This window comes from Saccharomyces eubayanus, chromosome XII (genome assembly GCF_001298625.1).
Source record: "Saccharomyces eubayanus strain FM1318 chromosome XII, whole genome shotgun sequence".
NCBI lineage: Eukaryota > Fungi > Ascomycota > Saccharomycetes > Saccharomycetales > Saccharomycetaceae > Saccharomyces > Saccharomyces eubayanus.
The window spans coordinates 492,108-505,552 of NC_030971.1; the positions used below are offsets into that span (position 1 = coordinate 492,108).

The window sequence follows — 13,445 nt, forward strand, 5'->3', positions numbered from 1 at the left end:
TCCGGTGCCTTCTCGGTTGGTCACTTCTGACGGGCCGGGGACTGGTTTGTCGACGCTGTCACGTTGCACGGAATAGTTTTATTATTATTATTACTGTTAGTGTTTTTTATTTTTTTTCTTGGCAGCGCGAAAACTGTGGTGGCGCTTGCCTTTTCTTCTTCCTGCGTTTCTTTTTCGGTCTTGTTTCGAGGAAATTGTAACGTTTCATGGTAGTTTTTCAGTCTAGAGTCACTGAAAGATGAAAAGAGGAAAAAGTTTTCCGTTTGGTACTTAATGGCAGAGATCTGGCCGTCTGGATGTAGTCTTGTGTATCTGTCTGTTTGCAAGTTTGGTTTTCTGGAAAGCGTAGAGTAGAAGAAAAAGCAGGAATATACCCTTGGATACCAAACGATAAAACGAAAACATGGCCGGTACATTTTTATTCACTTCTGAATCCGTCGGTGAAGGTCACCCAGACAAGATCTGTGACCAAGTCTCCGACGCCATCTTGGACGCTTGTTTGGCCGAGGACCCTCACTCCAGAGTTGCGTGTGAAACCGCTGCTAAGACCGGTATGATCATGGTCTTCGGTGAAATCACCACCAAGGCGCAACTGGACTACCAGAAGATCGTCAGAGACACCATCCAAAAGATCGGTTACGACGACTCCGCCAAGGGGTTCGACTACAAGACCTGTAACGTTCTTGTCGCCATCGAACAGCAGTCTCCGGACATTGCCCAAGGTGTGCACGAAGAGAAGGACCTGGAAGACATCGGTGCCGGTGACCAAGGTATCATGTTTGGCTACGCCACCGATGAGACCCCAGAAGGTCTACCCTTGACCATTCTGTTGGCCCACAAGCTGAACATGGTCATGGCCGACGCTAGAAGAGACGGCTCCTTGCCATGGTTGAGACCAGACACCAAGACGCAAGTCACCGTCGAGTACAAGGACGACCACGGCAGATGGGTCCCACAAAGAATCGACACCGTCGTCGTTTCCGCCCAACACGCCGATGACATCTCCACCGAGGACMTAAGAGCCCAATTGAAGTCCGAGGTCATCGAAAAAGTCATCCCAAGCGACATGTTGGACGAAAACACCAAGTACTTCATCCAACCCTCCGGTAGATTCGTTATCGGTGGTCCTCAGGGTGATGCTGGTTTGACCGGTAGAAAAATCATCGTCGATGCCTACGGTGGTGCCTCCTCCGTCGGTGGTGGTGCCTTTTCTGGTAAGGACTACTCCAAGGTCGACCGTTCCGCCGCTTACGCTGCTAGATGGGTCGCCAAGTCTCTGCTTGCCGCCGGTCTGTGTAAGAGAGTTCAAGTCCAATTCTCCTACGCCATCGGTATTGCCGAGCCATTGTCCTTGCACGTCGACACCTACGGTACTGCTACCAAGTCCGACGAGGAAATCATCGCCATCATCAAGAAGAACTTCGACTTGAGACCTGGTGTATTGGTCAAGGAATTGGACTTGGCCAGACCAATCTACTTGCCAACCGCTTCTTACGGTCATTTCACCAACCAAGAATACCCATGGGAAAAGCCAAAGACCTTGAAATTCTAAGCTTCTAAGAGTTTCCCCGTCTTCGACTTTCTTTTTCCCCCCCTCCCCCCCATGTTTTCATTTGCTCAACACAAGTTAACATGTACATTTTATCGTATTCGATGCATGGACACAACACCACCATATTCATGATATAGACTCACTTTTCTCGACCCAAATTTGTATCAACTTTCTTTTGCATTATACAGGATTATTGTTTTTTCTCTTCTCTTAACATTTTTTTCTACGTAACTGTTAATATTAATATATATCTCCTTCAACGGATCAATAACCTAATTACTACACCTTTTTCTTCAAATCGAGTTGAGCAATTCCAACGCCTTGGTCAACTCATCCTTGGCCGTGGGCAGGTCCTCGTAGTTTAGTGCACTTATAGCGTATTTAGCAAGCTTTTGGATTTGCTCAATCTTACTGGACTTATCCATGATGTTGGCCAACTCGTCTTTTGAATACGATTTGTGCGCCGGTGATGGGGAAGGCGGCGGCACCTCCCTTTGCTTGACTTCCGGTTTGCTGTCATGTATATACGACCCCTCACTCTTGCCGCGTTTCGGTTCTTCTCCATCTATGCTATCGGAATCGTCAATGAATTCGGGTACGTCGTCTCCTGGCTCATCAGAGTTTACTTGGTCTTCCCAACACTCTTTTTCTGTTTTGATGTCATCAGTTTTCAAATTATTTATCAAATGACCAACTTCCTCATCATTTGTCTGCTCGTTGTTATCAGTTTTCAAATTGTTTATCAAATGATCAACTTCCTCATCCTTTGTCTCCTCGTTGTCGTCTATAAAGTCAGTGTAATCCAGCTCTTTCTCATCTCCAGGTCCAATCTCACCCTTGGCTAGCTTACTCAAATAAAGTTTACAGTATTTTATTCGTTTCTCCAAAGCACTTACATTTGCTTCATTTATGTTTTCCTTCCAAAGGTGTAATATACACGAAAATAAGTCAATACAACACCAAAGCGACCTTCTCAACATAACATCCCAGGGCCCATCTTTCAATTGCTTTAGTTTCTCATTATACAGTGACATTGTAAAATTGAGCATGTACACCTTAGCCTTTTCTTGGTCATGTATTAGGGTATTCATGACTTGTATACTCTTGTCACTGTTTTCTGCTTGAGTTTCACCGCTAACTTCCTTTTTGAACCCTTCAATCGTATCCAGCAGCCCCGTGGCTAGTCCAGTCATTTCTTGCGACCGTTCATCTTCACTTAGTATCAATTCCACCGCGTATAACTGAAGATAGTATCCGATGATCCCTAATCCAACTTTGTCAAAATCTCTCGCCGTAGCAACTACCCTAGTGGCTACATTTGTTACTGACATTACTTCACAATATAAAAATCAGCCTCAAGCTACCAAACCCAATCCTTCGGTAGTTATATAAACTACTCTTTTCTCAGCTACTCTACTATTTGATAAGGCCATTCGCCAAATATTACTTTTTTTCTTCATTTTATCCTTCTTCAACGCTCATCCATAATAACAAAAAAAAACAACAACGAAAAAGCACCATTAAAACCATTAGAACAAACTCAGCAAAGGTTAAAAAAAAAAACCGTTACGCAAAAAGATAATATACCTCTCGAGAGGATGGCGTTGGAAGAAGTGGTGCGATACTTGGGACCTCATAATGAGATCCCATTGACGCTGACTAGAGACTCCGAGACTGGTAATTTCCTCCTGAAACATTTCCTACCTATTCTGCAGCAGTATCATGATACAGGAAATATAAATGAAACAAACCCCGATAAATTCCCCACTAATGAGGAAAGAGATAGATTACTGGCGCATTATGGGATTGTTGTGACTACAAACGACCAAGGTGAGTTATGGATAGAGTTAGAGAAATGTTTGGAACTATTGAACATGTTAAATCTGTTTGGCTTGTTCCAGGACGCATTTGAATTTGAAGAGGCTGAAACAGATCAGGATGAAGAGGACCCTGAACATATTAAAGAAATAGAGAACAATATAAAAAACGAGAACACCACAAATAGTGCCAGTTTCAAAAGGATCAATAATTTACAAGATACGGAGGTAAATTCCGATGATCAAAGGGAATTGGGCTCTCCGTTGAAAAAGTTGAAAATAGACACTTCTGCGATAGAGGCGGAAAGTGGCACGACTCCTACTGCTGCCACAGTTAACACCAACAATGACGATAAGAGCAGCGGCAGCGGTAACAGTGACAACAACAATGACGCAAATAACAACGAGAGGACGGCTGGACCTATCGTTGCATTCACTCATGACCTGACTCCTGAATTCTTGAACAATCCGTTGAAAATTATGAAGACATCACCTTCTCCAATTGTAAACGATAACGAACAAAAGATGAAACTGGAGGCGTTCCTTCAACGGTTATTATTCCCAGAGATCCAAGAAATGCCCGCATCTTCAAATAATGAAAACACTGCTAGAAATTTGCAACAGGGAAGCTCCGGCCAACAGCAGCAGCAGCATGTTTCATTTGACAGTGTTTTCCAAGAGGTTAATGACGCTTTTCCTCGCACCCCATTAAATCTAAATATTCCCGTCGATGAACATGGGAATACTCCATTGCATTGGTTGACTTCGATAGCGAACCTAGAACTGGTGAAAAATTTAGTCAAGCATGGCTCAAACAGATTATACGGTGATAATATGGGGGAGTCTTGTCTAGTGAAAGCTGTCAAATCAGTCAATAATTATGATTCTGGAACTTTTGAGGCACTCTTGGATTACCTATATCCATGTTTAATCTTGGAAGACTCGATGAGTAGAACAATTTTACATCATATCATTATTACATCTGGTATGGCCGGTTGTTCGTCTGCTGCTAAATATTACTTAGATATTTTGATGGGATGGATCGTCAAGAAACAAAACAGACCCATTAAAAGTGGTGATAATGGTGGGAATAAGAGCGATAACGAAAAAGGAGAAAAGAGGGATTCAATTCTAGAAAATCTGGATTTGAAATGGATAATAACTAACATGCTTAATGCCCAGGACTCTAATGGTGATACTTGTTTGAATATTGCGGCAAGATTAGGAAATATCTCGATAGTAGATGCTTTATTAGACTACGGTGCAGACCCATTTATTGCAAACAAGTCGGGCTTAAGACCTGTGGATTTTGGGGCAGGTACTTCAAAATTACAAAATAACAACAGCGATGACAAAAACTCTAATATGGTGTCCAAGGAAGATTCTGATAGCCAAAACGACGGAAGCAACAAAAAAATAAGGACTCAACTACTGAAAAACCCCCCTGAAACGACGTCGTTAATTAATGAAGTTCAAAATTTACTAAACTCTATCTCAAAAGACTACGAGTCTGAGACAATACAATATAACGAAAAACTAGAAAATCTCCATAAAGAGTTGAATGAACAACGAGATAACCTGGCTAGTTCAAGAGATCAATTAGCAAGTGTAAAACAACTGAAAGACGAATACTCATTAATGCAAGAGCAATTGACTAATTTGAAGTCTGGCATCGAAGAAGAAGAAGCAAATTTTAGGGAGGAAAGCAAAAAGCTGGGAATTATTACAGACGAAAGTTCGGGTATTGATTGGGAGTCCAGTGAATACGATGCAGATGAGCCATTCAAAGTAGAGCTCATTTCAGATTTCTTGGAGGAAAAACTACAAACGGACTATGATGGTGACATTTCCAAATTGCTAGAATCAGAGTCCAAAGAGCAAATAATGGAACAAATACGAAATCAAATTCCGATGGAAAAAATCGATTCTATGCTACCACCTACCGTTTTACTAAAAGCAAGAATAAACGCATACAAGAGGAATGATAAACACTTAAGCAATGTCTTGCACACAATTAGTACCAAACAATCAGAATTAGAGAATAAATTTAGAAGAGTGTTGTCCCTATGTTTGAAAATTGATGAAAACAAAGTGGATGATATGCTTGACGGTTTGTTGCAAGCCATATCATCCGAAGACCCGCAAGATATCGATACCGATGAAATGCAAGATTTCTTAAAAAAGCATGCTTCGTGAGAGCGTAGATGCCCTTGTTCTTTCCTTTATGCCGTTCTTTTTTTTAAGATATTTTATTTTAGTGCTTTATTTACTTTTATTTTATTACATACCTGTATTCTTACAAAATTTTTAAGTGCGCAAGCATGATACATGAAGCTTGCTCTTTTTTTCTTCCTTTTTTCTTTTTTTTTTTTGTTCTTGCGATATTTGTAGTAGAGAAAATATTTCTTATTTAGCTGGTTTTTTCCAAAAATACTGTTTATGCGTCCTTCTACAAGATCTTAAACCAGTTCTTCCGCCTTTCAACGAACTCACCAAGTTTCTTCTTTCGTAGTCATCGTCATTTTCCAAATCATAGAAATATTCTTCGTCTAATGGTTTACCAGCGGCATCTTTACCGTGACGATAAATGACACCAACACATTTCGCGTCGCTCAAGATCGTACGCAATTCGTCTCTTGACAATTCAGAAATTTGCGAGTTAACCTGTTGTAACTGGAATAATGGTGTTTGTTGAACGTTCGCAAAAGCCAGGTGATTTGTCAAAATATGTTGTAAATTCATAACATCCACGTTTCTCCCAGATAACTCATCCAAAGTCTCTTTTACTGATTTTTTCGGTTTTGAAGATAAAACGCTCTTATTTAGCTTTTGCTTTTTTATAACCACAGGGATTTTTTCATATGGTAATGAATCCTGTTTAAAAACCTGCTCATTGTTTTCAGCAGAAGAGACAGAGGAAATCGAAGATGATTTTGAGTTCAAAAAATGATTTAACATTCTTTCAGCGACACCAGAATCATCACCGGCTGTATGTTTGTTGGTGTTATTCTTTAGTATTTTCTTGGGGGACTCGGATGGGGCTTTAGAAAATATTAATGGATGCTTCCTTATACCTCCCATATGTTTCCTCTCATTTTCGTTTTCAGCTTGCTTTTCTAATCCTGTCGACTCTGGATAAGACCACATCTTCTTCAGTGAAACACGAAGCAAAACCTGTCTAAAATCTAACATGATGCCTTTGTTATATGGCATGTAAACGGTGTCACCACCTTCCAGCGTAAAACTAACAGATTTGTCTTCGTCTTGAATTTCCTTTACGCTCTCTTCGATTGAGAACCTGGGTGTAAGTCTATAAACGTTCTCATTGTTATTTGATACTTCAGTGTCCCTTAAGAGATAACAATCGAATTTCTTACGATATATCACAATTAAACCATTCATACTGACACAATGAATCTTCAGTTCATTGGCTTGAGGAAGGTAAGAAATATCGGCGTGAATCCTTGATATAAATTTGTTCTTACAAAGCGCAACGTCACACTGCGAACTATTACGCCCAACAGTAATGGTGCTGGCCTTAGTAGGATCTAATTCAGCATTGATGACTTTAACGTGTCTTAAAGGAGAAGAAAGCCTGGGAGATAATCTGGGCGATGCCTCTTCCATCGGCGCACGGAAGGCTGGAGAAGAAGGAATAGCATCAACATCAATTGACCTAACAGGGGATGAAATTCTTCCTATACTAGAAGAAGGAAATGGAGTTGGATAATCAACTTTGGAGAAATTCCCAATGGTTTTTGGTACAGCTTTACCAGTTTGCACATGACTTGGCGATGGTAGTTTAGTGTGCTGGTTGAAACTAGAAGATGGAAAGTATGGATCCTTTACATGTGAATCCGCTGTCCTATATGGTGACGATAAAGGAAATTGAGAACTCATGGCTTGTTGTGAATATTTATTATCCCTTAGTGTGTTGTAATAGAAGTTCAAAAACAGTGTATGCGAAAAGATATAGAAGACTGAAACAAAGCTACTTGTCAATTGGTAAGTAAAAAAAACAGACCAGACTCGCCATTGATGAAGCTATTTTGTTTTTGACTATCGTTGTTTATTCTCATCGAAACACGAAACAAAATTAAAATGGAATCTCTTAATAAAAGACCACGGGACCTTTTCGCGTTTTCGCGTTTAATCGAAAAAAGGAAGACATTTCCTCCTTTGCATCAGTACATCTGCACGTTTAAATTACACCCAGTCACCCACGTAAAAATACAGAGGTAAATTTGTAAGGAAAAACTTGAAAATGCTTTTCTCAGTGTTTGGAAAGAAACAGCGACGCACATGGTCGTAGGCTGAAGATCAGGCGGTAGGCAGGGAGGCTTTTCCTTCTAGAGGGAAGAGGTCCGTGAGAAGGGCTCTATTACGGGGGTCCTCCAGGGCCGCGGAGGGAAAGAACCACACTGGGCTGGGAAGGCGAGGCTTTCTCTGTTGTACCTGCTCACCTCTTGCTAACTTTCTGATCACCAATAATTACAACTGCATGAAGGGAAATGCTCTATATGAGGGTACTATTAAATTTCAAAGTGTTTGCATTTTAGGAGATATTCGCTAAAACACCATACAAATAATATAGACAAAGATGGGTAGTATGTACTAGAATACTGAAATCAGACCTGTGAACGTGTTCGTGACGACCGTGATAAAAATAGGAAAGAAATGGCATATATGATAAAAGAGGCATAAAGAGGAAGACTCACTATGGTTCAAGTCAATATGGTTAGATGATAAAGTAGACATAATTAAACGAATATGCAAATCAAAAGATGTTAATAATCAAAAAAGACAGCTATTGAACAGGAAAAGTTGCTCACAAAGAGCCAACCATAAGATGTGTATCTGCTCGAGAAAACAACTTTTTTCAAATCATTCACTTTTATCAATGGCGTCGTAACAGTCACTCTAAAATATAACAATGGAATAAAGCAAAATATACTAACAAGTTTAATCGAATTGTTCTTTAACAATTATGATTGTATTTTAAACAGAGGGTACTCCTTCATTCGGTAAGCGTCACAACAAGACCCACGTTCTGTGTAACAGATGTGGTCGTCGTTCTTTCCATGTTCAAAAGAAGACCTGTTCCTCCTGTGGTTATCCAGCTGCTAAGACTAGATCCCACAACTGGGCTGCCAAGGCTAAAAGAAGACACACTACTGGTACTGGTAGAATGAGATACTTGAAACACGTCTCAAGAAGATTCAAGAACGGTTTCCAAACCGGCTCTGCTTCTAAGGCTTCTGCTTAATTTCTGAATTAAGATTTATTTTTTAAATGAAAACTCAATAATTAGAGACCTTATATAATAGCCAACCACCAAAAAATTTAAACAATTAGCTAAAAAGCTGTTTTTCGTTTTTCAACAGTATATCTGTATCTTCATAATATAATATATTTGATAGTTAATATGCAATTTGATATTGCTGTTTCGTATTTCGTGACTGGAAAAAAGTGAAAAATTATTGCCCGATGAATTATTGAGAGATGTCGTAAAGTGCTTTTACCAACAGTTTTTCATTAAAAGAATATAGTGAAGACATAGTATAACATATCCACCATCAAGAAGCCTGTCGATTATGGTTGAAGATTCCAGAGTTAGAGATGCTCTTAAAAGCGGTGAACAAAGGGCTTTACCGGCTTCTTTAGTTCCACAAACACCTGCCGTCTTGACATCAAAGGACAAGATTTCCAAAAGAATGATCGTGGTGTTAGCTATGGCCTCTCTCGAGACACACAAAATATCTTCTAATGGGCCTGGTGGTGACAAATATGTTCTATTGAATTGTGACGACCACCAAGGCTTGTTGAAAAAAATGGGTAGAGACATTAGTGAAGCAAGACCTGATATTACCCACCAATGTCTTTTAACTTTACTGGATTCTCCAATCAACAAAGCTGGGAAATTGCAAGTCTACATCCAGACAAGCCGAGGCATTCTCGTTGAAGTTAACCCTACCGTTCGTATACCAAGAACTTTCAAAAGATTTTCAGGTTTAATGGTCCAATTACTACATAAACTATCTATTAGATCCGTAAATTCTGAAGAAAAATTACTAAAAGTCATCAAAAACCCTATTACCGACCATTTACCTACCAAATGCCGTAAAGTAACGTTATCCTTTGACGCCCCCGTCATTCGTGTCCAAGATTACATTGAAAAACTAGACGACGATGAAAGTATATGTGTCTTTGTCGGTGCAATGGCAAGAGGTAAAGATAATTTCGCAGATGAATACGTCGACGAAAAAGTCGGTCTGTCCAACTACCCATTGTCCGCTTCAGTTGCATGTTCTAAGTTTTGTCACGGTGCAGAAGATGCTTGGAATATTTTATAGTGCTCAAACCCCATTTGGCATGCTCTTTGTATAATAAATCGTCCATATACTACATAGAAATAACCGAGTTACAAAACCAACTACCAACCGCACCTCTGTTCTTCCCAACGGGCAACCATGTCTCGAAAGTCATCTGAACGAGGCTCAGTCTTGAACGCTTTCACCTAATTCGGACCCTGAACGGTGGACAAAATTTCAGTACAGTCAGTAACAACAACATGGCAGCATTTCTTGGCGAGAAGCAATAGACAGGAGGTCATTGGAAAAGATTCCGAAAAATAGAACAGTACACTGAATCGCTGATTAATTAGTGCGCATCATTTTTTAGACGGCTTGCTCACCCTGAATTATTTTCCTGTCTTTATTCTCACTTAACGATATTCGCTAAACGAAAATCCAAAGAAAGCAAAAGTCACATTCATAAATAACATTAATAATAATAACTGAAAAAAAACCAAGAAGATAATATTGAAGATGAAAAGAATCTTCTCTGGTACTAAGTCTCCGAAGTTACCTGCTCCCCCAAAAGTTTACAAGAACGATGACAGTCCATCCGCTCCAGGCTCTCCTAAAGTCGACCAAGGGCTTCGAAATTTAACTGTATCTGCATCAAGATTCTTCAGTAGCTCATCATCCAGTCCTGGAAGCCCCACATTGAATCTTCCCCAAGAACACTCTATTAATGGTGACATCTCTCCAGAATTAGTACCGATTGTTACTTTACTTTCTGCGCAGGCTCACAGGAGATACCACTATGGAATTCTCTTGATATTGCATGATTTAAAAACGGACGGTACACCTGCTGCCCGTCAATGGGAAGAGTGCTATGGTGTCCTGTTAGGTACCCAATTGGCCTTATGGGATGCTAATGAGCTTTCAAGCTCGAAGACAAATAAAGAGGATTCAAACCTGAAGAAAATTGCATCAAGACCCACTTTCATCAATTTTACAGATGCTTCGGTAAGAAGTCTAGATGCGAATGATGATGTTACCAGTACGGGAGGCAACAAAAGTAATAAAAGTGATTTAGAAAATGTTCTCGTTGTTTCCACAACTTTAAAAAACAGATATTTTCTAAAATTTAGAAATTCAGAATCGTTCAAAAATTGGAATGCAGCAATTAGGTTAAGTCTATTCGAGTTCACTGCTTTACAAGAGGCTTACACAGGGTCGTTTCTTTCGAGTAGAGGCGTTAAGCTTGGTGATATTAAGGTCGTTATGGCAGATACAAAATTTACCTACGAAGACTGGGTTAGCGTAAGATTTGGTACAGGTATGCCATGGAAGCGTTGTTACGCAGTGATTTCTCCACAACCCAACAAGAAAAAGAAAAATTTAAAAGGTTCAATATGCTTTTATGAAAATGACAAGAAAACCAAAAAATCAAATGCCATGACTACTGTTGTGGATGCAAAGGCTTTGTATGCTGTATATCCCTCCTCTCCGATATTGATTGACACTTCTACAATAATAAAGTTGGAAGGGCTGGTTTCTTTTGAAAAACATGAGGAACCTCAGGAGACCAACATCTTCATCATGCCTGAAAAACACCAAGGTGTTCCTGGGTATGATACTATTATTCGATTCTTAATCCCAGCTATGAATGCTTTCTACTTATATGGGAGACCAAAAGGCCTTATTGCCAATAGAGTCGACCCTGGCTCTTTACTGTTTGCTTTGCCAACGCTGCCTCATATACATTATTTGCAAGTGGATGATGTTGTATCGTTAACTAAAGATAAGAACTATTCACATTGGAATGCTGTTGAATGGAGAAGTAATATCGTTCAATTACTACAGAAGAAGCTAAATAAGGGTTACAAAGGCTGTGGCACCAAGTYCGTACCTACTACATCAGCCATGGCAAAATCCCCAGCAATTAGCTCGGTAGAGTTGTTTGATGGGTACGATTCACTTCCTGCAAGCCAGTTAGAGAGCTTAGAAAACCCTAATATTAAGACTCGTTCCACATTAGCGTTAACTGATGATGCTGATTCACCTAACTCTGTGAATTCTCATGTCGCCTCTGCGAAACAAACCCTTTTGTCTGTGCCTGACAACTCCTCAAAAATCAGTGATTCTTTATCCACTCAATCCAGCGCTATCACCAACTTCAAGGATAGCTTTACCACTCCAATGACATCTGGGATGCTCAATCAAGAGAATACGAATAGAAGCTTGACATCGGGTCTGAAGATTGAAATCACGGATTCAAGTCTCAAAAGTACGGAAGAAGTCGAAGCGGACTCTTCCAACAACTTTTCCACGACACCGGAAGACAAGCATATACCACTGGCTAATGCGCCTGACTTATCTGCTCTTTATGACAAATACTCTACTTCGCCATTTGGTAAATCCGAGGCTAATTTAAGTCCTAAGCCACAAACTTTAGATGTCAACGATCGAATTGAAAGCGAATGTAGAAGTCCTTATGAGAGATATGTTGGAACATCCGCTGAAAGTAAGATATTTGAAATAGGTAATGTGAGAGAATCCAAGAGCACAATCAACACGTGTCTATCGTCACCTGTAAGGGTAGAGGATAATAGATATTCAAGAAATGAGTATATGGGATCGTTAGGAGAGTTTGAAGAGCTTTCCCGAAAGATTAGCAATATGGGAGTAGGCAATATGTCTTCAGAGGCTCTAAATGAAAAATCAGAGGATAATTCTTTAGTAACGGATTTGAACTTAGACATTAGTACTGATTCACCTACCACCTTACCTGATGACCAACGTAATCTGGATTTCGGAGAAGCAAACGTATTTGATCCTGACTATATGGAACAAAACCAAATGCTGGAAACGGAAAGTAGATACACTACGGATGAATTTGACTTCTCTGATAACCAGGATGCAGGATCAAGTAACTATAGCAGTACACAGATAAACCCAACGGAAACTGAGAAATTTACTGTCAGCGGCAGGAATGAGAAGATACCTCATTCTTCTCTGTTTACGAATTTGAAACAGCTCACCTCAAATGGAGGCGCCTACCAAAATATGATAAATGGTACTGAATATCAAACGAAACAATCTCAACAATTGCAAGCACCTCATACAGGACCGCAATCTCCGTCATATGCTAACAGAAATTTACAAACCAACGCCTCACAGCCTTTGGCGTCATATCCCTCTGGCCGCCCATTGGTCAATATAAGAACGGGCCCATTGACCACTCAACCTATGCATCAGAGCGGGAACTCGCCAATTAATAATCCCCAATTTCCGCAACAGCGTTTCGCTCCCTCACAACAATCGCAACAAGCACAATTGCTTCCTCTGAGAAACGATGTTTACCGGGGCATTAACAACCAGAATCCGTTATACCCATCACAGCAACAACCCCAAAATATGAGATATCCGAATAATAAAGCACCAATAAATAGTAGAGGCCCAGCACCAATAATACAGCCCAACATACAAGATAGCCGCTCTAATCCTCCTATAAAGATCAATAATCACACAAAGCCACGTGTCACACCAGGCGGATTTTCACAGTTTATGCCACCTAATAACACATCAACTAACCCATATTCTAACTAGTTCAATTCCGTTTCCACTATTTCCATTTCTTTTTGTTAACCATTTCTATGTACTTCTCAATATATGTATTATTTTATCCATAGGATCTATGAAAATAATCCTTATTCACTCCCTCTTGCTTTGTTTTTATTTTCTATGCGTATAAATATTAGTTCACAAGCCTATTGCTGTCGCTGT

The 13,445-nt window shown here is 40.0% G+C and overlaps 7 protein-coding genes across 7 annotated transcripts; 5 read left to right on the forward strand and 2 right to left on the reverse strand.

Moving 5' to 3' along the window:
- Positions 1–403: 403 nt before the first annotated feature.
- Positions 404–1,552, forward strand: SAM1 (methionine adenosyltransferase SAM1; the record flags this gene model as incomplete). Its single annotated transcript, XM_018366758.1, has 1 exon — positions 404–1,552. One exon carries the CDS (start codon positions 404–406, stop codon positions 1,550–1,552), a length of 1,149 nt encoding a protein of 382 aa, XP_018220597.1.
- A 293-nt stretch (positions 1,553–1,845) lies between these two features.
- Positions 1,846–2,883, reverse strand: VTA1 (Vta1p; the record flags this gene model as incomplete). Its single annotated transcript, XM_018366759.1, has 1 exon — positions 1,846–2,883. The coding sequence occupies one exon, from the start codon at positions 2,881–2,883 to the stop codon at positions 1,846–1,848; it is 1,038 nt and encodes a 345-aa protein (XP_018220598.1).
- Positions 2,884–3,150: 267 nt separating this feature from the next.
- Positions 3,151–5,565, forward strand: SWI6 (transcriptional regulator SWI6; the record flags this gene model as incomplete). The annotated part of the gene is made up of 1 exon (XM_018366760.1): positions 3,151–5,565. One exon carries the CDS (start codon positions 3,151–3,153, stop codon positions 5,563–5,565), a length of 2,415 nt encoding a protein of 804 aa, XP_018220599.1.
- A 210-nt stretch (positions 5,566–5,775) lies between these two features.
- On the reverse strand, positions 5,776–7,269 carry TOS4 (Tos4p; the record flags this gene model as incomplete). The annotated part of the gene is made up of 1 exon (XM_018366761.1): positions 5,776–7,269. One exon carries the CDS (start codon positions 7,267–7,269, stop codon positions 5,776–5,778), a length of 1,494 nt encoding a protein of 497 aa, XP_018220600.1.
- Positions 7,270–7,969: 700 nt separating this feature from the next.
- Positions 7,970–8,635, forward strand: RPL37A (60S ribosomal protein eL37; the record flags this gene model as incomplete). Its single annotated transcript, XM_018366762.1, has 2 exons — positions 7,970–7,976; positions 8,376–8,635. The coding sequence occupies 2 exons, from the start codon at positions 7,970–7,972 to the stop codon at positions 8,633–8,635; spliced, it is 267 nt and encodes an 88-aa protein (XP_018220601.1).
- Positions 8,636–8,963: 328 nt separating this feature from the next.
- Positions 8,964–9,722, forward strand: EMG1 (18S rRNA pseudouridine methyltransferase; the record flags this gene model as incomplete). The annotated part of the gene is made up of 1 exon (XM_018366763.1): positions 8,964–9,722. The coding sequence occupies one exon, from the start codon at positions 8,964–8,966 to the stop codon at positions 9,720–9,722; it is 759 nt and encodes a 252-aa protein (XP_018220602.1).
- Positions 9,723–10,196: 474 nt separating this feature from the next.
- SKG3 (Skg3p) lies at positions 10,197–13,268 on the forward strand (the record flags this gene model as incomplete). Its single annotated transcript, XM_018366764.1, has 1 exon — positions 10,197–13,268. The coding sequence occupies one exon, from the start codon at positions 10,197–10,199 to the stop codon at positions 13,266–13,268; it is 3,072 nt and encodes a 1,023-aa protein (XP_018220603.1).
- Positions 13,269–13,445: the final 177 nt, after the last annotated feature.